Source organism: Nesoenas mayeri (genome assembly GCF_963082525.1).
Source record: "Nesoenas mayeri genome assembly, chromosome: 7".
Lineage (NCBI taxonomy): Eukaryota > Metazoa > Chordata > Aves > Columbiformes > Columbidae > Nesoenas > Nesoenas mayeri.
Window position 1 is genome coordinate 10,899,211 of NC_137551.1, and position 24,454 is coordinate 10,923,664.

The 24,454-nt window shown below is 38.7% G+C and overlaps 1 protein-coding gene across 1 annotated transcript in view; it reads left to right on the top strand.

Annotated features, from left to right (window-relative positions):
- Positions 1-21,097, top strand: part of LDB3 (LIM domain binding 3) — a gene marked incomplete at both ends in the record, with an annotated part of 75,502 nt that extends 54,405 nt beyond the window's left edge. Inside the window, 5 exons of the mRNA XM_080348151.1 lie at positions 5,881-5,903; positions 9,424-9,627; positions 16,059-16,228; positions 17,166-17,202; positions 21,001-21,097. Coding sequence (XP_080204277.1) covers positions 5,881-5,903; positions 9,424-9,627; positions 16,059-16,228; positions 17,166-17,202; positions 21,001-21,097 — 531 coding nt within the window. The remainder of the gene's footprint in view (positions 1-5,880; positions 5,904-9,423; positions 9,628-16,058; positions 16,229-17,165; positions 17,203-21,000) is intronic.
- Between the last annotated feature and the right edge of the window lie 3,357 nt (positions 21,098-24,454).

Genomic DNA, 24,454 nt, shown 5'->3' on the forward strand with positions numbered 1-24,454 from the left:
AGAATATTTCTATTTTGAGCATCAGCACAGACTTTTATGGGTATAGCTATTGTAGGAGAGATTCCTGTGACTTCGACTGAGACAATAGATCCTGCTGTCCTAGTTAGGAACATTATCTGGGCCGCAACTGTAGGATCAAACACCCATCATCTACATCCTGATGCACACATTCCTTCAGGTGGCAATTCTTCAGAAATGACGTGACGAGATGCATCCTGTGTGTTGAGCGGTGCCTGTTCTCACGTTGGTCTGTTTGCTAACCCTGCTGCATGGCCTCGTCAGCATGAACCGGAGCCTGCCCAAGCAATGCGGTGTGTGGGCTTCCACAACTTAAAGTGTACTCATGGAAAATAGAATGGTGTGGGTTAGAATCATTGCATTTTTATAATAATAGCATTGATTTTTATGTTTGTGTAATATCTGAAATGATTCTGACCTCAAGATATTTTTAAGAGTTAATTATCTTAGAATTTAATGGACGGTGTTGTCTTTAGATAAAATTATTGCTATAAGGTTGGCTATTAGCAAATGCTCTTTTAATGTTAAGCTTTATTTGTTGATTTCAACTAAACAGCAGTTTTAAAATGCCTGAGTATGTTTTGCTTCCCTTATTTTGAAACAATGGGCTTCTTTATTGAAAATCTTCTCTGAAAGGTCGGATGCTTTGGCCCCAATCAATTTATTGCAAGTTTGTCAGTATGTTTAGAAAGCAGTAATTGCAGATATATTATTTTTGCATGTGTTCTATGATTGCTCTTTTCTTTTTTCTTTTCTTGGCCTGCATGTTTGCTACTACAGGAACCTGCTTGGGAAATCAATGGCAACAGAGCAACCTTCAGTCCTCTAACTAACACGGCGACTGGGCCTATGGGTAGTATTTTAGCAACCAATGGATCATTTTCAGGCTACCTCAACCAGCAAGAGATCAGCTTTTCAAATAGCTCTTCCTACTTAAAGACTACCACAGTTAGATCTTCTGTGTCCTCTCAGTCTGTGACTCCTGATATTTCACCTGCAAAGAGCAATCTAGGTTCAAAACTAAGCCCCGTATTGACCGATGGCAATAGTCCTGTACAGCAGCTGAGCCCTGCGAGGCAGTATAACAACCCTATTGGCCTGTACTCAGCAGAGACTCTCAGGGAAATGGCTGAGATGCATAAATTAAGTCTCAACCGAAGGGCTTCGGAAGGTGGACTTCCTAGAGGGTAGGTAACATGGTAAAATATTTAATATTTCGATAAGTAATGAGTTTGCTGGGAAATGAATGTCATAGTACCTACCCTGTTGTGCATTTGTCTGCTTATCATGATTAAGATCTGGAACAATCATTAAACTTTCCAGTACCCCCCCAAAACAAAAATACAGCACCATTACAGAATCATTCTTGGTCTTTGGTATCTGAATTGCCATATGGATTGCCTACAGTCACACAGCATGAGGAGGAACACTCTGAGTGAAGTACCTGTGATCACCTCAGGGTTCTGCCAAATAATGCATGCAGTCTCATAGAACCAAGGATCACTGTTATAGAAGCTGCTAGAAAACAGGTCCGATCTGTGGTGCTTTCCTAAAGAGAAATTGCTTTGGCCAGCAAATCTAACATGCTAGTCTACTATAATTCCTTCCTTAGCATATTGTCTTTCCTATGCAAAATGAGTCAAATCCTCTGGTTTGAACCATTGTCTGTCTCACATCTGTCAGCCTTGCTCTTAACTTGTGTGTGTCAAGGAATGATCTCTAGTTACTACCTGGATAGTCTGAGCTCATGCTGACAAGGTTTTCAGTGTTACTGTATTGCAGATCAACTGTTTCATTAGTGGGTTTGTGAAGTGAGGAGCTTGGACCAGAGCACATGAGAAAAAGCAATGAGAAACAGGTTTTCCTAATTTTTCTGCCTTCATTTATTCATTTGCAAACAAATCTCTAATTTGTTTTTAGTGGGTTTTCTTTGTGCATTTATTGAAAATGAAGATAAATTTCTTGTTATGAATATGGGAAGAAGTATACTTTTGATGCTAGGGACGGGGCTATATGTAGAAAAACAGAAAATTCAGACAATCTACTCAATGTCTGATAGCAAACACATATTTTCATGTACTTTATATTGCATTGCAGGAGCTCTTTGCAAGGGTAAAACCACAGGTTTTTAAGTTGCAGCAAAGTAAGGATATCTTATCATAAAAAGCATATATACATGTTATAGATGACTCATCATAACTCTCTTAAGTGCTTGGCATTAACAATCCTAATTAACTTATCTGAAAAAATCCAATTCTCCCTTCTCATACCAGATGATAATTAAGAACAGCAATTAGTGTTTAAAAGAAAATAATTACAGTTAGAAAGCAAGATCAGCAAAATAAACCTCAGAATGCTTCTCTCTTAATTTACAGTTTTCTTGAGGAAAACTAATCCTTGTTTTATTGCAATATGCAGAGTTTCCTGGGAGTACATCTCACTGTCTTTCTCCCCCTGTCTTCATAACTCCCTTAACATCTGTGAGGGTGAAGGGGCTGCATTTTGGATGGCTCAGCATTCTGGCTGTTTCTTTGTTATCAGAATGACAACACAGCTGCATCCATCGCTCACCAAACTCAATGTGGACCATTCTGTTGATTCCAGAGGTCATTGGGGTAGGACTACATCATATGGCAGTGATTGCTGGGGTGCAGAAAAGGTGTACCTACAGAGAACACTTCACTGTCTTCACTCTGCTGCTCTTCCATGTGTTGTGTCCCCTTTTTATATACACATTTGGAGCCAAATATAATTCAGGTTCTCTATTTGTGCATGGCTCTGGCAATACGCTCCATTACAAAGCAAGGTTCTACCTTAGAACAGCCATCTGAGATGTTTTTTTTTTTTGGAGTTGGAACAAAATTGTAAGGAATTGCTGTCTATCTGCCTTTAATATCTGTAGCAATGATGAACAAATAAGAAAATTTGAGAAATCATCTAAATATTCTGTTAAAAAAATCCAGGCTTTATCCTGCAGCTCAGGAACAACCTGAGAAGATGAAAGAGCCCGGAGCCGCTGAGTATGTGTACCTTTTCAGGTAATTCCTCTGCGGCTTTGAGAGTTCTACATCTCTGTTTACATGCAGAGAAAACTCAGAGTTCAATAATCCAGTCATTTACACTCTCGTCTGAGTGTTACCCATGAAGTGGGGAGAGAACATGGAACCTTGAACTATCTTGGGACTTCATGTTATCTGTGGTAGTTTTGATCTCATCATGGGTACATATGAAAAAGTGCCCAAGCAAAGCACTGTGAGCTCTGCGAAATCAGCTCTGGACTTTGTTGTGGACATTCCTATATAGTACAACATGAGATGCTACGTAAAGATTGTGACATTCTGGTACTCCAAACCTGTGAATTTGTTCTGCATCCATGAACATGCATTTAGCAGTATGGTAGAAGTTATGAGAAAATTCAGGTGTGGGGGGGTTAGTCTTAAGGTAACATTTTGTATTTCAATTTGACGTTCTTTGCACTGAACCATTTAAACTTAATTGTGTGAGCTGCTGCTAGAGGTTTAGCTAAACCCTTTGGAAAAATCCTATCAGAAACCTAAAATTAATTTTGAGATTATTTCCTTGACCTGTGGAGAAGAACACGGCACCTGTTTCTCTGATGCACCTTTGCATTAAAGCTTTGTCATCCTGGGCCAAGGTGAAAAATATAGAGGTGACCTGTTAAAAGTGTGGAACTTCATGTGCTGAAATCTCTGGAAAGGGGAATATTAATAAACATGAAGAGTGAGTCATGGCCTCTAACATGTGGTTCTTTTTCATTCCAGTGTAAGTTATTTTTTACATTGTAGGTCAAGGGCAGTAAATACCTGTCCCACCACTACGTGCCAGGTGGCTTGGGTTACTGTTTGCTGGCTGGGTGACCTCTGTGCGCAGCAAGTTGAGGGTTTCGTACGTCTCCATATTTAGAAGCAACGTTGGGCTCTGATCTGGAGGGAATTTTCTCACCACATACTAAACATAAGGAGAAGCAAAGCTTTGGTCTTTTTGGAGGAAGCTATAATAGCCTCTTCATGTCTGAACAATCTCTGCTGGGATATATGGCTGTTGAGCTGTTCTTAATGTGTGCACATAATGATTTTTATCTTTGAATATGTTTTTATATACGAACAAGTGGTTCCTCTAATTAAGGCCTATTTTAAGGACTGTAGTTCTGTCTTCAAAATATTATTTTACGTGTAGAGCAGAGGCCTGGATCAGAGGATTAAAGCAGGCATCAGAGTCCACTTCAGAAAATGATACTATTACACTGTGTTTTGTTATAAATGAGTGCCCAGCTGTCCTGCACATACCTAAAATGGAGATAGGATCACTGACGTGCTTACGGGCTACATCTTGTTCCTAATACATCTCTACTGATTCCTGTAATAGACTGAGATATTTGGCTTAACGTAGGTTTTATAAAGTTAGCAGAACATTCTCGAATCCGAGAATCTGAAGAGCAGTAAGTGCAGGTGGTGAACTGGGACTGCTTTTTCCATGGAAATGCAGGAATGTGAAGTCTTTACTGTGGCTTTGGCTCATTAGAGATTTTTAATCATGAGAGAGGCAGCTGGATGAGCCAATGCAAAGGGGCTGGATGTAAAAAGAAGCAGAAATATCGAAGGTTGCACAAGGCAAAAGCACTTTGAATGTCACTCTAACAGCATAACGTTAATCTCCAGTATTTTGCATCAGTCCCAGATCCAGAAATGTTAACAACAGTGAGTTGGGGAAGTTTCTGTGCCCAGTTCACTCAACAGCATTCTGTGCAGCTAAATAAGAAGAAATGTTTATTAACTGATCCTAGACTCTCTTCCTTTTTATTTTGCACAAACTACGATGTATCACTCTTCACCCAAGAATAAGAACAAAAAATGGGCATTCTAAGCTTTGAAAACACAAAGTGAAAATAAATGTCATGGCTCATTAATGCTATTCATGCAACCCACAGAAAGTGCTGTTAGCAAATAATACAGCATGACAGTCTAGCACACTTGCTGTTCCTCACTCCCAGCTTTGGCCTGCATAAGCTTATGTTGAGTTTTGAATTGAGTTTCTTTGGAATTACTGTGCAAGCCACCATCACTTCTTGTTTATGGAGTGCAGCACGATGCAGCATGAACATATGTTTTTTATACTGTGTACATACCAGCTGGAATAAAATTTCCTGATATGGGTATCCAAAAAACCACATAATGCACAAACTTGCTTCATTTCACATGGAATAAATTAGGAGTGACTACTCTGAAACTAATTGGCTTACACCACTGTTGGCATAATGTAGGTGCAGTCAAATTTAGGCCAATAGTTTGTTAAACACAAAGGCATTTTCCTTAGTTTTAGATTTAAAACATATACCAATACATACTTTGGATATTCTCCAGCACATAAAAGACCAAAAAATCAATCTTGCAATACCAGCTCTGAGGGCGGCCTGAGGAGAACAGAATTCATCCCTGAATATTTACTATCTGAGAGAAGAATATAATCTCTACCACTTGTTTGCTGTTTTCAGATGAGAATATACTCTGCAAATGCTTGTTTCCTTTCCCTTCTGCCCCCTACACTTTGATAGTAGTACTTTCAGGGATACAGAGCAATAAATTCATGCTCAAGAGTCAGCCAAAATGCCATGGTACCCTACTAAATCCTAGTGGATCACCTGTGATCCCTGCATTTTTTTTCCTTTCTTAATCATGTTGGGGTTTTCAGGCTTACATTTACTTTTTGGTCTTATTTGTAGATGGCCTGAAAAAACCTTTAATAAGCTTTTGTAAATACCTTTTGCCCTTTGCACTCTAAAAACTATTGACCTTTTCTGTGTGGTTGTTTTTGATGTTGTTTGTTCTCTTTTTCTTCTTTTAGGTCATAACCAACACCGCTGCCAAGTTAGTATCACTTCTGTGTAGTGCCAAGTATTTGTGTTACGCTGCGTGTGTGTGAAGATTGGTGTCCCGGGGTAGCATGATCCCTTGTGTTCCTGCTGCGTGTGTGCTTGCAAGTGGAAGTATTTTCTAAAAAATCTTATTGGCACAACAAGAGTCATGCAGTGCCGTGGGGTCCAGTGGTGCTCCCCTCTGAGCACCCCACGTGTCCGGCATTTCTCAGCTGTGTTCTAATGCTGCAAATGGAGTTGGCATCTGAGCTTGCTTAGTCCTTGTAAATGCTTCCAGATTTGTCTCTACAGTCCAACTTTAACTTCTCCTAAGTCTTTCAGTAGCTTTTGTGCCTTCAGGATTTGGGGAGCCTTATCTGAGCTTTTTTTGATGTATTATTACTGATGTATTTTTTAGCCTCAGCATTAGTTTCCAAAGACCCACTTCACTAAAATTCCTATTTGGATTAGTCTGAGATACTGATATGGAAAAGATCTAAAAAGTCGTTTACTTTAATAAACATATTTCCCAAATAAGAAGCAGCTATTGATTTGAAAATGTGATTGATCTCCTTTATTTAGGAGTTCACAGAGTTCTCAGCTTTGAACTTTAGTTTTCTAAGGGCAGAGGATTGTCTCTCAATTCCTGCTTTCTGTCTCTGAGCTGAATGTTGCCCAGAAATTGATGGAGAGTGGGTTAAATTCAGCATAAAATAATTATATTCGTTAAATGTCAAATTTAAACTGACAAGGGGTTAGAAGTAGTAGTATACATAAAACTGAAATGCAGATAATTTTCAGTGGTCTGGCATTCTGTGTTGATTTTAATGAGGTGTGGGTGAGATGTCATGCAAATGATGTTAACTCCTTTGGAGTGATCTGGCCAATTTACATTGATAATTATTCTGTTACAGTTGTCTCAAAGCAGAAGTCGCATTACAGATGTGTTTAATCTTACTTGCTTTGGGATTTTATTTTTCCTGATCCTTTTCCAGCTTAGTGGAAAAATCTCATTATTTTGCAGAGGTGCTCTGGCTGTCTCTAGGGCCCTACCTCTGCTCACTTTGTGCCAGAGCACAGCACCCTTACAAGCACTAGTATCTGCTCTTTACTTCCAGAATTATAAAGAAAACTCTGTAGCTGAAAATCTGTACTCTTTTCTGTTATTTGTAGGGGAATCATGCTAAATTCAGTGACAGTTTTGCCTTGGTATGTGTAGTATGACCCTCTGGAAAAATGTCACTGAAATTTTAAATAGAATCATAAAATCATTTTAGTTGGAAGAGATCCCCAGGATCATCGAGTCCAACCATAACTTAGCCTAACTCTAGCGCTAAACCATGTCCCTAAGAACCTTGTCTAAACGCCTTTTAAATACCATAAGTGAAAGTCTAAATCACTACTGCTGCTACCCTTAGGGAAGTTTAGGCTGTTCTAAGATTACTAGCTTTTATTTCTGTAATTCATTGTAGAAACCAATTGCTTTGAACTTTATTCTTTAAAAGTGGCACATTCAACCTCTCTCTTTCCAATCACACAATCTTCTCAGATCTTGGGTTTGGAATATCAATACTTCAATATATCAATATATATCAATACTTCAATGCTTCTAATGGTGTGGGGGAATGAGAACACTAAATTCAAGATTTCAAGGACCTGTGTGTTCCTAATTATGATGTGATTGTTCAGGGTATGACAAAGAAAAGTGATACCATTGTTAAAGTGAGGCATGTGCGTGATGAGAAGTCAAGAGTGTAACACCCTGCACCTCTCTGCACATCACCCTTCAACAGATGATGTCAGTGTAATAATAATATTGTCACATTGATGAATAGTTTATGGTGAGACATTTTAAATGTGAAAATGTCTTTGTAAAAAGATTATTTTCACTTTTTGAATGCATAATGCAGCTTCTGGATTCCCTCCCCTGTAATGTTGGTGTGTGTAATGAAAGGCTGTGGTTGTAATACAGCATGTGCATCTTTGTGTCTCTGTTCCTTGAGCATGTGGCTGTTGATGTTACAGCAAGTATTCTGAGTGATGTGTGACTGTATGTCTGTTACAGCCTACTACCCATCTTCAGTCAGGGCATCCCACTAAGCAAAAGGCCGAAAATACAGTAGAATCCCTTGGCTTTGCCTGGTTTTCCCTTCTTCTCCATGCTGGGCTGAGTGTCTGAATGTAAAGCTCAGACACCCTTGTGGCCAGCCCATGGCAGACAAGCACACTCTTGGTCCCCTGCCAGCCAGAGAAGCTGTTGTTCAGTCACATGAAAAAGTTCAGCGAAAGGCTTAGTATTAGTTGATAAACTTATGCTGTAATGGTTTTAAACTGAAAAGGAAAATTGTTTCAACTGAACAAAATTATATTTTTCAGAATATTTTTTTTTGGTGTAGGGGGGAAGATATATCCATTTCCAGCTTTTGCGCTCAGTTCAAAGTGAAACCTTTGTGAAATATCCATTATTTCCCAAAGGATGGAATTTTCACTTTTGCCCATATATACTGCTGGCATCCTCCTGCTGCTGGCAGACGAGAGATTCATCTCATCTCCCATAGGTTAGAGAAGAGCAGCTATTTCGGTGACTGAGAGCTGAGGCTCAGCTTGCTTGTTGAAAGTCTGGACAGTGCTCAGTCCTAACTCTAGGACTGGAACAATGTACAACAAGGTTGTATGAGGAGGCCAGGTTCTCCTTAGCTGAAGTCTGACATTAAATTGACTTGTTCTGTTGCAATGGGAGCTTCAGTTAACTTGCTTGTGGCTCAATTTCTCAAATTTCTTCAAATTTCTTCATAAATGGAGCCACTGGAAAACACGGTGGCTGCTCTTCTAACTGCAGTTGTCTTGTTGATTGCAGTGTAGGATATTTTGATCTGAGATGGAGCGTTTATCATGCTGTAGCAACACTTGTGGCTGGCTGCACAGACTTTTGGGAAAGATTAATTCAGTCTTTGCGAGGAAAGCTTTGAAGTTTAAAAGGTTCAAGTACTACATTTTGCCATGATTAATAATCCAGACAGAAACTACTGGAACCTTCTAAATAATAGAGGACCTGACATCTGTTCACCCATTGCACTTTCTAGCACTTTGCAAGATCATCCTGAAAGAATGAATGGATGCGATGAATAAACTCTCAGTATGTGTGTATGTCCATGGGCATGAAATATATACACGTGTGTGTATATATGTGTGTATATGCTTATATATGCATGTGAGAATAGAATTTTATTATATGTAAATATCACATAAATGCTCAGGGATTTGTCGTGATTTTTATAGTCACAACTGTTTCACCTTTTTTTTTTCTCTTTAAATTGGTGAGTGAACATAAGAATGTCGTCCATTAGCACAGCCAGCTTGTCACTGCTGTTACTTTTGCTGTCTCTTATCCTCCTGCCAGGAGCTTTTGTGGTGAGGTGCTGCGAACAGCCATGCACACTCCCCTGTTGGTGCTTTTTCTCTCACTTAACCATCACACCTTTCTCCTTTCTTCCCCTCCCTTCCCTGTCGAACCTCACTCTTGCATAACCCAGCACGGACTTCACGGAGCGTTTCAACCCCAACGTCCTGAAGGACTCTGCCCTCTCTACACACAAACCCATTGAGGTGAAGGGCCTAGGCGGGAAGGCCACGATAATTCACGCCCAGTATAACACCCCGATCAGCATGTATTCCCAAGATGCTATCATGGATGCAATTGCAGGCCAGGCACAAGCCCAGGGTGGAGAATTTGCTAGGTAAGGTGATTGCCTTGTGTGGAATGCTCTTCCTCTGCATGAGACATCTAGTAGTCCCTACACGCATGACATGGCAGCTCCTCCCGGACTCACTTTTCTGAACTATCTTAAACGTGAAAATACAGACCAGTCCTAGATAGTGTTTGAAAGCACTTCATCGTTTTGAAGTTTAAAGGATGGATAGTTGGAAAATGCAACGTCTTCCTAGAACTGGTAAACCCCACAAAAATTTATCTAGTGCTCTGTATGTGACATAGGATGGCTTTTGATTTCTGACTGTGCTTTGTAATAGCCACTGTATCATATGCATAACTCAGAAATAAAGGGAAAGAGGGGGCAGAATTTTTATTGATACATGAGGAACACAAGATATTTATTTAGTACTGGCTACTGTTTTATTCTTCAGAATGAATAGTTGTGCTATATCCCTAGTTTACATACTGTACATGTGTCTTACATGTATCCTTCGGAGTGTGGCAAAATCCATTGATCTTTAATAATTCTGCTTTTCCAGCACATGTTTCTGGTAATCTTACCTGATAAACTTATCCACAGTTGTTATGACTTAACTGAAATTACATATGCAATGAATGTAGCCAGGCTTCTCTCTGGTTTATTACCTTTCTACCCAAAATAGAACTTACCTTCCTTTGTTGTGACACCAAAATACAGGTATAGCAACATGTTTTAACATAGTTGCTTTTTCAATATGTTAGCCACAGGCTTACTCAAAATGTAGACAGTTTATGTATTTGCTAGTGCTCCCTTTTATTGTCCATTTATTTTCTCTTTTTTTAAATTCCTTTTTTTTTTTCCGCATTATTTTTTTTTCTACAATATTAATCTGTTGTTAATCACAACTCCCCCTAATGATGGATCCCAAACAATACCTTTAGTTGGTTTTGACCATGACTCAGTGAATCTCCACTGTAGACTCATACTTCCAGTTAGCAAAGTACAATGAAAGAAGTTCATTGTATCAGTGTTCTTTCTAATGCTTCACATCTTTCATAGGCATGGATTATCTGAGACATTTTATGATATACTGGCATTTTCTACTAAATGCTGTAACATCATATAAGGCGAATAGTAATGTTTAAAATTTTTACTTATTGAAATGATCAGATGATTATAAAGTTGCACTGCTGAGCATGCGGATCCCTTTCACATTATGAACAGCACATTAGAAGAATCTCTCAAATGCAATTCCAGTGACAGGAGTGGCTCTGCTGGGCTGGAAACAGCATCTTTTCCCACCCATGGAAGAGATGAAAACACACTGTGTTGTGGGGAGAGGAAAATGCCCTTTCTAGAAAATCCCACAGAGGGTGAGGGAAGCCCAAAGAGTACAGCTAGAACTGCAAAACCAGCACACAGGGAGGTGAGGGATTTTTCTTAATGTGTAGAATTGTGTAGTAAAAAATCTGAATAATTAGAGGCTTGAATCTTAAATCATGAGATGGTAATGAATTATATTACTGCATCCATACATTTTGAAAAGAGATGGATGAAAACACAGATAAAAAGAATAGATTTTTATGGACTATTGAGTCATTGCACCAGTAGCTGCAGGAGCGGTGTAAACACCACCAGCAAAAGCTCTGTTCTGACTTTCTGTTCTCATTTTGAACGTGGAATCCATGCATCACATGGATGGTTTAAAATTAGATTATTTCAATCCTTTTGTATCAGAAAATTTCAGTGGAACATTATTCTTTGCAGACAATTCCATGACTATATTCTCCCCTGTAAGGCTGCAAAATCCATTTTTTTCTGCAAAACCCACTATCTAAACTGCTGTTTAAGCTTTTCCTTCACTTTGAAATGTGACTCCTAAGCCTAACATTCACCTGGCCTGGAACAAACTCATGTTTCTATTGCTATGTGCAGTCAGGTGCAGGAGATTCTGTAAATCTCCCGTGCTGTAAGCTACAGCCTGGTCTATAACTTGTAACATGTCGTGACTAAACAATTTTCTCAGTAGATTGTTTTTTACCAGGAATGCAGCATTTTAAATCTAGATATAAGGGCAACAGCCTGCCCATCAACTGATATTAATTCGATTAAACCTATAACTCATTTCTTTAACATGTTGATTTGACCTCTGTAATATTCTGAACTTTAATTTCCAGTGGAAACTGAGGATGTTCTTTAGTTTGCGTAGTTGATCAAGTATGATCTAAAATGATGCTGAAAGCAGAAATATATGTATGAGAGGTTTGTCCTGTAAAAGCAGACCAAATTGTGTACTGATTCATTTGGTCTTGGTCCTCTGCCTATAATTTGGCCTCAGCACTTACTCTTATTTGTGCTTTTCACGTTACATTAGAGAGAAGCCCTGAAGCCACAAGGTGTGTGTGAGATGCTCACCACACTCAGACTGCAGATATAAAGAGCTCCTGTTCTTTTTGGCAGACATTAGCTGGAAACACTGTCTCCTTTTACCAGGGGTGAAGAACAGACAGGCTTCAGAGAAAATTAATTTTCTAGCTTGACCATTTGAAATCAGTGATATTTTAACTTAAGCCAGTGAGATCAGAGTTAGCCTCATATCACTTAAAAAATAATGGGATCTCCATGGGAAACACAAAGAAAAGCATATAAATTATTTATACTGCAGTTATTCAGACCTCATGCTGGAACCTAAAGGTAGAAAAATTTGAATGCCATGACTTTATATCTCTTTTCACTCCGTATGGCCTTGTTTTAATTGATTTTGCAATACCAAGAACCAAGAGTTGGTTGCAGTAAAACCACGTGGTCAGTACATTTCAAGTACACTTCTGTTAAACCTCTAAATTCCATTATTCAGTTTTAGCCAAATTCACAAGTCATGTAAGTAGACATAAATCCAACAACTTTACCTGCATTAAGATCAGCAGTTCTAGTGGCAGAATCAATAATGTGACTGTAGAAACTAAATAAAGGCTCATGCATCCTCTACAATTCGTCAGCCTGGCTGGATAATGAACCAGTCTGCAGGAACTCTTTGTTTATTGGGTTGCTTTTTTTTCTTTTCTTTTTACATCTTAGAGCTTTTTTAAAGAGTTGGAATCAGTCTAATATTCAAAGTCAGAATACTTGGTTGGATGTCCTCATCGGGGATAGAACCACTGCAGCATTCCTAAGTTTTTCCTTATTATGTACTTAAATTAAATCTGAATAATGACTCCAGGGAGTGATTCACATGGTAAACCATAGTTCATTATGAAGTCCGAGAAAAAAATACCAACACATTGCTACTTATTGAAAGAGGTTTGACTATCTTTAAAGCTTGTTTTAATGTTAATAATGTGTGACTTGTATGGTGATGTGGCTCTAATATGAAAAACGCTCCAAAGTGCTAACCTATTTGGGAAGAATTTCTTTTCAGTAACATCAATTTAAAGTAATATGCTTAAAGATGCATGGTGTTTTATTTCTGCAAATACACACCCAGATGGAAGAAAATTAAATTAGGAAGAGGTATAACAGAGGTATTAACATGGTTATGTGCATCTCTAGGCTGCCTGTAAGAATCAACTGTCACATTTAGGTTTATGAAATGCTGATAATCAGCGACACTTCCATGCTGAGTGGGTCATATGTCCTAGTTACTCCTCTACAATATAATTATGATTTTAAAAAAAGAAAAAGGCCTGTTGCATTATAGACAGAGTTGGAAATACTCCAATGTATCGCATTAATTTAGCTCAATTTATGGAAGCGTGTTTCACTCTGCTAGGGAAGGCTAATTCACCAAGCTCCATTTCCTCCCTTAATCATCTCCCATAAGGATATTAATATGTCATATTAATGCCACAGATTGCTACTGTGAAATGTGTGATCCAGCCTCTAGTGTTTTTTAACTACCTTTGAGCTAAAGGCGTATCTATACATACACTTTTAAACTGCTTTTTCGTATTGGGTCATAGTGTAAGAGCAAAGCATTCCAGCTAGAGCATGTAAACAAAGGAATTTCAGCTGTCCATGACTTGCACACCGCTGTTGCCCCAGCAGTCCGTGGTTGGAATCAGCAGTATTATCTCTCCAGTAGTTTATTACCCAGTCTGCCGCAGTGAAATGCGCTATCACGTTACAGCAGTTTTGTAAGCTTCAGCAGGATTCAAAAGTAAGTCTGGGGATATAAAGTTAAGTGTTGGCCAAAACCTGGCAGTCACCTGTGACAGTGCTACAGGGCAAGGTACTGCCTGCTTAGTCAGTGCTAAGGCATCGGCCTGAAGTGCCTCTGGGCACTTGAAAATGGGGTCACCTTTTGGAGGACTCATACTGCACCTTTTACAGTCACAAAACTTTTCAGCAGTAGCCGAGAGTGAGAAGTGGCAGCAGGACGGTCCCGAGCAGGGTGCCGACCGACGGCTGGTGTCACTGAGCATCTTTCTTCTGTAAAGACTATTTCTGCATGAAGTCAGCAGAGGCAGAACTCGCTGCTGCGCTTGTGTCCCTTTCCCAGCCCGCCCTGCCACTGGGTGTGACAGGCCAGACAAGGGAGGCTGCTGCGCTCTCTCCCATCTGCCGTCTGGAGAAGGATCCAGCACTACCTTGTCCATTGGTGCACACAGGAGCAATGCTGGTGGAAGCCACTGCTGGCACACCCTTCCCAAAATAAACAAGTCCATATCATGCCTTTCATACCTAGTAGCATCTAGAAATTGTAAAGATAATGCTCGAGGAAACGTGAGCTAAAAAAGGAGCTGGAAAACGTTGCCTGCTCCTACAGGACATCTTCCATGCTCAGAGGCTTTTTCACATAACTTTAAAGGTTTGTCACAGAGCTCAAACTGAAGAGTCAGGGTTTTTTCCTATGCTGCACTCCATCACACAGGTGATTGTACTGAGACATATAAAAGAAAAATCATTTTTATACCCTGCTGGCTCCTCAAGAAAGTGAGAAGTTTGCATATACTGAGGGTTATGAGAAATAGAAATACTCTTCTAATTAAAGAAAAAAAAAACAACCCTGATGAAATGGAGCACTTTCGTGTCCATAGCATATATAAGAATGTATCTTACTTGAAGAACACGTCCCACACTCTTGTTAGGTGCAGATCCATTAAAATGGCATATATTATGCATTGCTGAAGAAAAGGACTATGTCAGCTGGAAAATACTGACATTTAAAGCAGCTACCTGGTAATATTTTTTATTGCAGTGTATGTTATGGCTCTGTGTAGTGTATCAGACACGCTTCTGGGCTTTTTTGTGATTCCTCTCAGGCTTTCAAATCACAAACCCAACTTCTCTGCGCAGTGGTGTCTTAGAAAACACCAACTTCGAGCCTGATCCAAGGAAGCAACTTTTATAGCAGGTGACTGCTCCTGGAACTTTATAGCGGTGACTTAGTTGGACCAAATGGCCCTTAGCTTTTGACAGAGCCGTTTCTCAACTTTCATGGAGTTGGGCATGCTGCTTGCAAAGCTCTATATGGAATAGCATGTTAAAGCTGTTACAATAAATCACTTGCTTCAAAAATAGACCTTGTATTTAGAGAAGTTATGGAGCCAAGTTACTCCAAGCACACATCATCCCCTCAGTGTATATTTCTGCTGCTCTGTTAATATTTAATTTTAACTGTATGCTATGCAGAAGTTATTTTTGTAGGAAAAAAAAAAAAGGCTATTAAGTTACTAAGTCTGTTTGTAGCTTGCATCATCAATCAAAGAAATGGTACCGCAGTTGTGCTATATAGCTTTGTACCTATGAGTTTAGGTGTGCAAAACTGGACGTTTCTTCCTTGGATATCACTTTGCAAGGGGATGAGAGATGTCTTAAGACTCTGAGATACATTCTGCTGTTAAAGATTTCAGATAAAAAATATGTATGCAAGTCTTGATTGCAAGTCTAGACTTCTTATGCTTCACATGTTTAGTAGACGGTGAATCCAGAGTTATGGCAGCTGGAAGTTTAATTCAGAGTTTGGCAAAGAATAATCATCTCTAGAAAAAAACGATAAAAGCCTATCACGTTATTTTTACAACAAAATATGTTTCTTGTTTCTAAACCTTAAAATACACTGGCCCAAAACTGTAATAAGACATAACATAAACCAGGATCAACATGAAGCCACTTTCATAAGAAATAATATGGGAAAAAAGGGCTCAGAGAAATGTTTTTTCCTGACACCCTCTTCCTTATCACCACACGTTATTCTAACCACTGGGAGCTTGTGGCTGCATCGGCTGGGGAATCACAAACAGACATGTCCAAACATTTTCATGCTGGTTTGAATATGCAGATTTGAATGATAACAGGCTGTTTCAAAGACAGAATGAGCCATAATATTCTTAATTCACATAAAAGTGAGATACATTTTTTTTTAAAAAAAAGTGATATTTTCAAAGCCATGTTTTGGACTGTGATTACTCTGGATGAGAAGCTGGGATGAAAGCTACCATGTGCTGTTTCACAACGTTTCACTTTCTGAATTGCAGTAGCCTGCCCCTTAAAGACCCTCACGTAGACAGTGCCTCGCCGGTGTATCAGGCTGTGCTTAAAACTCAGAACAAGCCTGAAGATGAAAGCGAAGACTGGAGTCGCCGTTCGGCCAATCTGCAGTCTAGGTCTTTCCGTATCCTTGCCCAGATGACTGGAACGGAGTACAGTAAGTTGAACAACAAAACATCCCCCTCATCCTGATTTTAGATTCATGTCTTTATTTTCTTACTCCATTATTAGCAACTGCTACTCCAGGAAGACTCATGTCCAGCTTGTAGTCATTTTCAGTGAGAACCCTGGATGTAACTTGAGGGAATGAGGAAATCCAAGTGTTCAATCTCACCTTACGCTTCATGAAGAAAATTCTTTGATCTGCCAGGGGTCCCACCATACAAGTGTAACAGACTATACACTAAAAGAGCATTTGGGACTCTTTACTTCTTACTTGCAAATCAAATCTCTGCAGTGTAATCTTTCATTTTCCAGCAGCCTAGACATACAAAGCTGTCCATTCATTAGAAAAAAAGATAAACACTTTATGTGTCTTGTAACAGTCTTTTATAGACACAACTTCTGGAGGTCAAAACAAATCACAGGACACTATTTGCATTCAACTTATAGTTCTCTATTAGCCCTGTTATCTAAATCCAGATCTGCCATTAATGTCATGGGAGCTTGGACCTTGTTGCCTATTGAAATATTTTTCTGACCACCTGGTACTAACTATAGAGCTTATTTCTGATCTAGAGAGAAGGAAGCACAGGAACCCCTCCCATATACTAAGTGTTTACCCCTCGTATGAATCTGCTACTGCCTCTCATGCTTCCCCACAAACCAGCTGCTTCTCTCTGTAGTCATTGCCTACAGCTGTGACACATTGGTAACAAAAGAACAAGAAAGTAGTTGTAATAGCCAGTTTCCTACTGACACCCTTCTTTCTAGCTTGAGGGAACTGCTTCTCCTCATGCTGACCTTACAAAATCCATGGCTGCAAAGTCAGCATGAATGCCCCTTTAGATGGGACTTTGATACCTTTCTTTTAATTTCATTATAAAGCTAATTCCTTCCTTTCTTTTCTCACTGAAACATTTTTTTGTCTGCAGTGCAAGATCCAGATGAAGAAGCCCTGAGGAGGTCAAGGTAGGCAAATTCCTGTGAAAAACATGGTTTTCTCCTTACTGATAACCAAATAATGTTTTAAGACAGCATTAATATGAATGTATATTATTATCTTTTTGTCTTTAAATGTTCTAATACACTTACTTAAAATCACTAAAATGCTATCAGTGAGAGGCATTTGAATGAGAAGGGTAACAAATTGGCATGGTTTTAGGACAGTGCAAAATTCCTCAAGCGTGTGTTCAAATCTGAAAGTGCTCTACACCTGCAACTTTTGTGTTCTTTGCTGGGTGTGTGAATGCAGTGAGTTCCTGAGACAAAGCCCCGTGTAACTACTTGGTTTTGTAACTGGATGAAAATATATAATGTTGTGATAGCACTGGAACTTGTGAGCAATTTATTTGGATGACCCTGTAATTGACATTTGGTTCTCCTGAAATGATGTAGTAAAGTAGGTGTCTCCATCTGTATCTGTACTCATTTGCTTATGTTTTGTTTGGAATGAATATAACCCAAATTTTTAGGATATGGAAGCACAGGACTGCTTTTGCTAGTGGATTAATGTATTTGTTCCGTAAGATCTACCAAAAACACTGAAAAAGAGAGATAATAAGGAATTAAAGATTTACCATCATGCTATGTTGTTCTACACAGCTGGGAAATAGATTTAGTAGAGATTCTTACGCTGAGCTTAAAAATTGCAGTTGAATCAGAGCATCCTGCATGCGAGCCTGATTTTCCATTTGCATACTTCAGTTCCCTGCATCATGTTAGTTACTCTAAGCTGCTCTTTGGGTTTATGATGTTTGATACTCAATCCACTTTCTCTTCATTTATCTTTTTTTTTTTTCTTTTTACTACCATGTGGCTTCTATAAAGGTTTTGAGCTTTTTGTCACAGTGCAAGTTATTATACAAATGTTGAATTAGTGAGAAATGTGTCTGTCATCTCCCCTGGGAGAACACAGTGAGCATACTTTCCGTTTATGTTTGCTAGAAGCCCTTCATTGCAGTCACCTGTGTTCATGGCTAGGTGCCTGAACATCAGGCTTGACATTTGCATTCCTGAGGGATTTATTTCTTCCCTCAAACGTGCAAGCCTAATTCTTACTAAATGTACTGTGCATTGTCTGTTTTGATGTAATAGCTGACATCCAAATTTTTATTATGATGGGATTTAAAGCATTGTGCTGAACTTAACAGTCCCCCATAACAATCTGAGAGTAATATGTTGCTTGGAAGAAATAATCTTTCTAGCTGTAGCCTCTAGCTTTTGAAAATACTACATACTGGAAACACGGTATCAAATATGTTGAAAATAATTATCTAGTAACACATCAACATGTAAACTGCGCATTCTAGTGAGTATAACTCAAGGCAGATGATGATATCCACTGTGCTTTGCACATTTTCTGCGGTTTTGAGGTATTACTGTGTTATCCTTTTTGTCACATGGTTTGGCTATGAGTATATTTAGGCACAGCTGTATTACCTGAAGAGGTTGTAGAGGCAGAAGGGAATCCACACTCAGTATTTATACAGGTACAGTGCAGCTGGCACGAGCTCTGGTGCAAGGCCTGAAAGAGGGTCTTCTTCCTACCTACCTGATAGTGCTTGCCCCATCTCGGTGGCTCGGTACCTACCTCAAATGTTGCGCACGCTCCCCTGCAGATTTGGTAGCAACAGCCCTGGTTATACACGTGTCCCTCAGATACTCCTCTTTTGGGCCTCTTGGAGCCTTTCTACTTAGTCTTTTGGCAAGGCACCTGCCACTCTCGATTTTGTGAAGGATTAAAGGACTTGTGTCAGATGCACAGAATCCCTACTTTAACTCTACTCTTCTGGCACAATAATGGAGTAGAAACTCTTCTTCTGTATCTACTCCAGGCAGCCTGTACAGCCACATCTTTCTCTCAGCCCACAGCTTGGGATCACCTGGAAGGTTTCCTGGGCTCCTGAAAGCAAAAGGTTTCCATGAAACTGTGGAACCCGAGTCTTGCCAGATTCAGTGTTCCATTAATCTCATGTGGTGCTGGCATTCTGGAAGAATCCCTCATTATTCCAAAAGTTAAACTGCTGGAGATTTCACAGTGTGGGGAATTTTGGTCTCAGGGCATCCTGTGATGATCTCTCCCTTGTCTCTTTATGTCAGCTCTTCAGTGTGGTCAGCAAGAACTGCCTGAAATGGTGATTGGGTTTCTTCCAAACACTTACAGGGGAAAAAAATAAAAATAATAACAATTAAAAAAATAAAAAAGTAGCTTATTTTTGTCAGAACTGTCTTACATAATAGCCAAGTCTAGATTGTTGCTTCTAACTTCGTGATACATGCTCTGAACAGAACCCATAATGCTTGGGAATTTTCAGGTGGCAGAGTATTCCTTTCAGTCAATATCAAGGAGCACGTTGTGTGGCTGCCCTTTGCTCCTGGTACTGCTGTTCTGAAGGCACAGATAAGAGTATAACTTGCCGTGAAAACTTTCCATTGCTGTTGTGATGATTTTCCCAGAATACTTTCTGCAAAGAGGGTATCCACTTCAGTCCAAACAGATGTTTGTGAACACCTTCTCCTTGGATGGAGGGGCATATCTTTAAAGCAGTAAGGGAATTCTTACATTTCATGTAAGACCCACTGAAGCTCATATGCTCCAATAGAACTTGAAAAAATGCCATCGTGAAGCTTCAGTATTTCAGCTAGGAATACTTCGTATCTTTTAATTACTTAAAAGCATAAAAAATAGTCTGAGAAATCATACATCAAGACTCCTTAGGAGTGTTACTTGCATGACGTGTTATTAGGAGCAGAAGATTGGAAATATCAGTGAATTCGTTGGTATTTACTCTGTTTATTGTTTTGTGTTTTCTTCAGCCTGAGGAGAAAAACTAGCCCTGTTCATTTTTGTTTGGCTGGTTTCGCTCTCAAGTTCTGCTGTATTAACACAATTGTCTTGTGTTTTGAGTATAAATAACAAGGGGAAAATTACCTTGTTTGCAATGAATCAAATATGTTTTGCAATTAACAAGAACATTTTATTTTCCATTCTGTTTGATATACTTCTTCTTGACTGTGCTCTCATCCCACATCCTCCTTATTGCTATTTTTATTTACAAAACCTGAATTTAAACTGTAGAAAATCTAGAAGAGATTGAATGCTGAGAGGTGCTGACCATTGCTTACAACTTGCTCGAGTGCCCAGTCTGCAGTCAAAGGTAGTTAGGGCTGGTCATGGCAGGTGGCCAAACAACCACAAACATTTTTGCACATATCAACACTTGTACTCTCTTATACTTGGAAAAACTATAGAAAAGCACTGCTGACACCTGTGGCTGATGGTCTTTGCAGGAGGACAGCAGGATGTGTACAGGCTGCCCAAGGTATTACAGAATGGAAAATGTTTGCATTAATTTTGCTCTTGTATGGAGTTAACTTTCACTGACTGCTCGCTTCTGGGGGAGGGAGGAAAAAGCCAAGAGAACCTGATGGCAGGACAACAAGGGATTACACTGCATTTCTAGCAAAAGCAGCCCTGTTATACCAATCGCAAGTTAAAGAATACAAAATCTTATCAAGTTACTTCTCAGAAATGAACAACTGTCAAACTTTTCATACATGGTCCAAAAAGGATCACCCAGGCACCTTTGCACCGATTTGAAAGCTGAGGAAAACATCCAAATAAATTGCCATTGCCCTAGTTATAAGGCAGGGAAGTGGTAGCCATGGTCCCTAACCCCTTTCTTTCTTCCTCCTTTCTTTCTTCTCTGTATGTGTCTCTGTCTCTCTCTGTCTCTGTCTCTCTCTCTCTTTTTCTTCATGCCACAGGGAGAGGTTTGAAACGGAACGTAACAGCCCACGCTTTGCCAAATTGCGCAACTGGCATCATGGCCTATCAGCGCAGCTCCTTAATGTTAAGAGTTAAAAGCCCACATTTAGCAAGCAAATACATGAGACAGAGTTACAGTAACAAATTACCTGCTGTCCTGAGTTAGAGCCTGAGTGTCACACCCCCAGAAAAGCCTTACTGCTAGGGCCTTTCTCTGAGTGTCATCTTCGGTAGATATCTGTTGTTAGCCTGGTATCCATTCACACTCACCAAAAGTAAAAATAATGATAAACTTGGTTCATGCTCTTCATTATAAAGTAGATTAGCTTTTGTCCTGTACTATATCAAATATAACTTCAGTATATGGGAAAACATCACTATTGTACTCTCTTGATTTTAATTCTAGAAAATGAGAGGAAAGTTATTGACAATATTTCTTTAGGAGTTAGAGGAATGAGACTTTTACTGTTGTAAAGATAAATAGGAGAAAGATGAAAAAGAAAACTGAGTGAGCCTAGCTTAGATTTTGCGAAATATACAACATGCTTAGTTTGCATAGTGGAATGATGCCATTTGAAATTAGATATTAGCAATGTGAAGTTATATTTCTTCAATATATTATACTTGTGGAAGTAATTTGCTGAAACCATTGCTGTACGTTTTCTGTTGGAAACTCAGATTTGTCATTATATGAAGGCTAGAGATAGATGTGGTTGCTCAGGATCTGTGATGAAATGACAGTTTGCTAGATGTAATTTAGGAGTGAAAAGAATATATAGTACTACTGGTGCACTAAAGTTTTTAAAAGCATCTTGTAAGTTTTAAGGAATGTGTACGTTTTAAGGAATAATGTTGCCATTCTGTATTGCTCTTGCTTTGACCCACGTTTTATTCTGTATATAGCAGCATGCTTTATCTGAAATAAAGGGTTTTAAAACTAAAATAATTACGTGCCTGTTTTACACAGTACTTTATTCTATTTTAAAACAATAACTGCTTCAACTGATTATTGAAAGGAGAACTTTTCTTTCCACAATAGAAAATTTAGTCAAAAAGCTTTTCCCTATTACCTATAATCCTTCTCTCCTGTAAGTTACCTGAATTAGAGTAAACCTGACAAAGCAGTTGAAAGAACAACAGAAATGAACAAATAGTGTAGTAGGTGTGAACGAAAACAACGCATAATTAATAGATGTTAGATTACAACCCGTTGATAGTATCGTTTAGCATTTCCATTTGAACAATATGCATTCTCTGGCAAGAATTCTTCCTTTGTGCTCATGGCGAAGGCTCTTGAGACATTGCTGGTGCTCAGAATGGAATCTTTTGGTTTCAACATTACAATAACGCTTTGCTTTTAAGCTGCATCAGTCAAGATAGGGCAAACCCATACCAAAGGCCCCAAAATACTTCTCTTTTCTGTTTGAAATACACCAAAAATGTCACTTCCCTTTCTAGCTTATGCTCTGATCATTAAGTAATAATTAAAAAAATGCAACTAAATTGAACTATTTGTATTTTCCGTAGAAACACTTGATGTCATCCCTCAACAATCTGCATTAGGAGTCCTTAGCAGTGATGGAAACAAAAGTTTCTGGTGTGTGCAGTGGAAGGCTGACTGTGGTGCAGGCCTACCTGCAGCCCGCAATATGTTTTAACTTCTGCAAACTGCAAATTAGGTACTTCTATCTGGTAGCAGTAATTGTGATCAAAGAGATTGGTGCATGAGATTAAGTTGAAATTCTTATGCTTTTCACTGCTTTCAAACATCTGGAATTTATATCAGCAATCCATACAAGAACAAAGTTAATTCAAAATCCTGCTGGTTTTCTGTGTTCTAAAAAGAAGGAAAAGCTACAGTTTATGGAGGATTTTGTATGAATCAACCAAATACTGGAGTTCTTAAAGGGAAAAAAAATCCAGCTATCATACTTTAAATAACAGTAGTTTTTGAGTATTATTTACAAGTACATGAGCACTAGTTCCTTTAAAAATGGATTTCACTTTTCTTAGCTAAGTACCATAGCAATTCAGTAAGCATGCCCTTTAATACACAACATTAGTTTATATTTTCCATATGGGAACACAAACACATTGTGATCATAGCATCTTATTAGTGCCTGTGGAAAATCAGCATAACTGCATGAAATAAGAGCAACATTTTAACTCTTTCTGAATGTTGCTAAGATCAAACTTTGGTTCAGAGCGGGTAAATGTTATTTATAGATGGGAAATTCTTATAGAATTTAAAATATCAGTAAGCAATTAACTTTTTTTTCATAAACATCAAATGTACTTAAGTAAAAAAATCTTCCAGTTCTCATGTTCAACCATATCAAATGGTTTTCTGAATAGGTAATAATACAGTGTTTTTACTTAAATAGGAATTGTGTATCCTTAGTGTTTAACAAACATAATACAGATGCTATTTGTTTCAAATAGTTGTAGTGCATGCGTTATAATAGAAAATGTCTAGATTATATCTCAGTATTTACACTTAATGTTATTTTTTAAAGGTTTTTTTTTTAATATTCAGAAAAACATCGTTTGATCAGTTATGAAACTAATGCAGATGGAATTAAGGAACCCCTTCCCTTAGCTCTGCTGCAGTGGATTTGATGATAAAAATTCAGTGCATATATAGACCATGTAATAAGGGAAACAGATGTAATGCTTTTTTCCTGGAGGATACAAAATAGAATCTAAACACTCTCCAAACTTGTAGAATATCAAATATTTACATAATTACAGGAAAAAATAGAAAAAAATCTTTAATAGTTGGTAAACTTGGAAACTTTTGCAATGATAAAGACCTTTCTGGAAGTGCTGTCATTAATCCCTAAAGCAAGATTCTTTACTACAGCATTATTTCTACTATACAGTCTAGTCCCTCCCCAAAAAAATCTCCCAAGTGGTGGGCTTTGTTAATTAAAATATTAGTCATTTTTTCCTATCCAGTTCCTTGTTTATATTTAGAGTAGTAATTCCTTAACTGAGTCCTCAGATATCTGCCTTTATGTCACCATGGCAATATTGAAGCCTGGAAAGTTAATGTTACATATCTTTCTTCATGTAACCTCCTGAGCAGGAGGCACTTTCCCTGCAAGGTGAGGTTGAGCTGGGTTTGTCGTTCTACTGCATCTCATTGCTGGAGACTGCAACTGACTTAGGCCTGATAGGAAATCACTAAGAGCTTTGAGAAACCCCTACCTTTGTTTAGCAAAGGTCAAGCCTGACCTGCTTATGGCCTATTTTTAATGTGTCCAGGCTTATCTCACTGCACGTTTCTTCTGACTGACCACTCCCACCTTCCAGTGTTTCTTGACCATTTGCACAAGTCTGGTGGTTAGTCTAGGAAGAGTAGTCTCAGTTAATGGCAGTTGAGGCTTCAGATAGGTTCCTGATTGAAGACTCAATGAATCATGTAATCCTTTAAAATAGCACTGATGATAG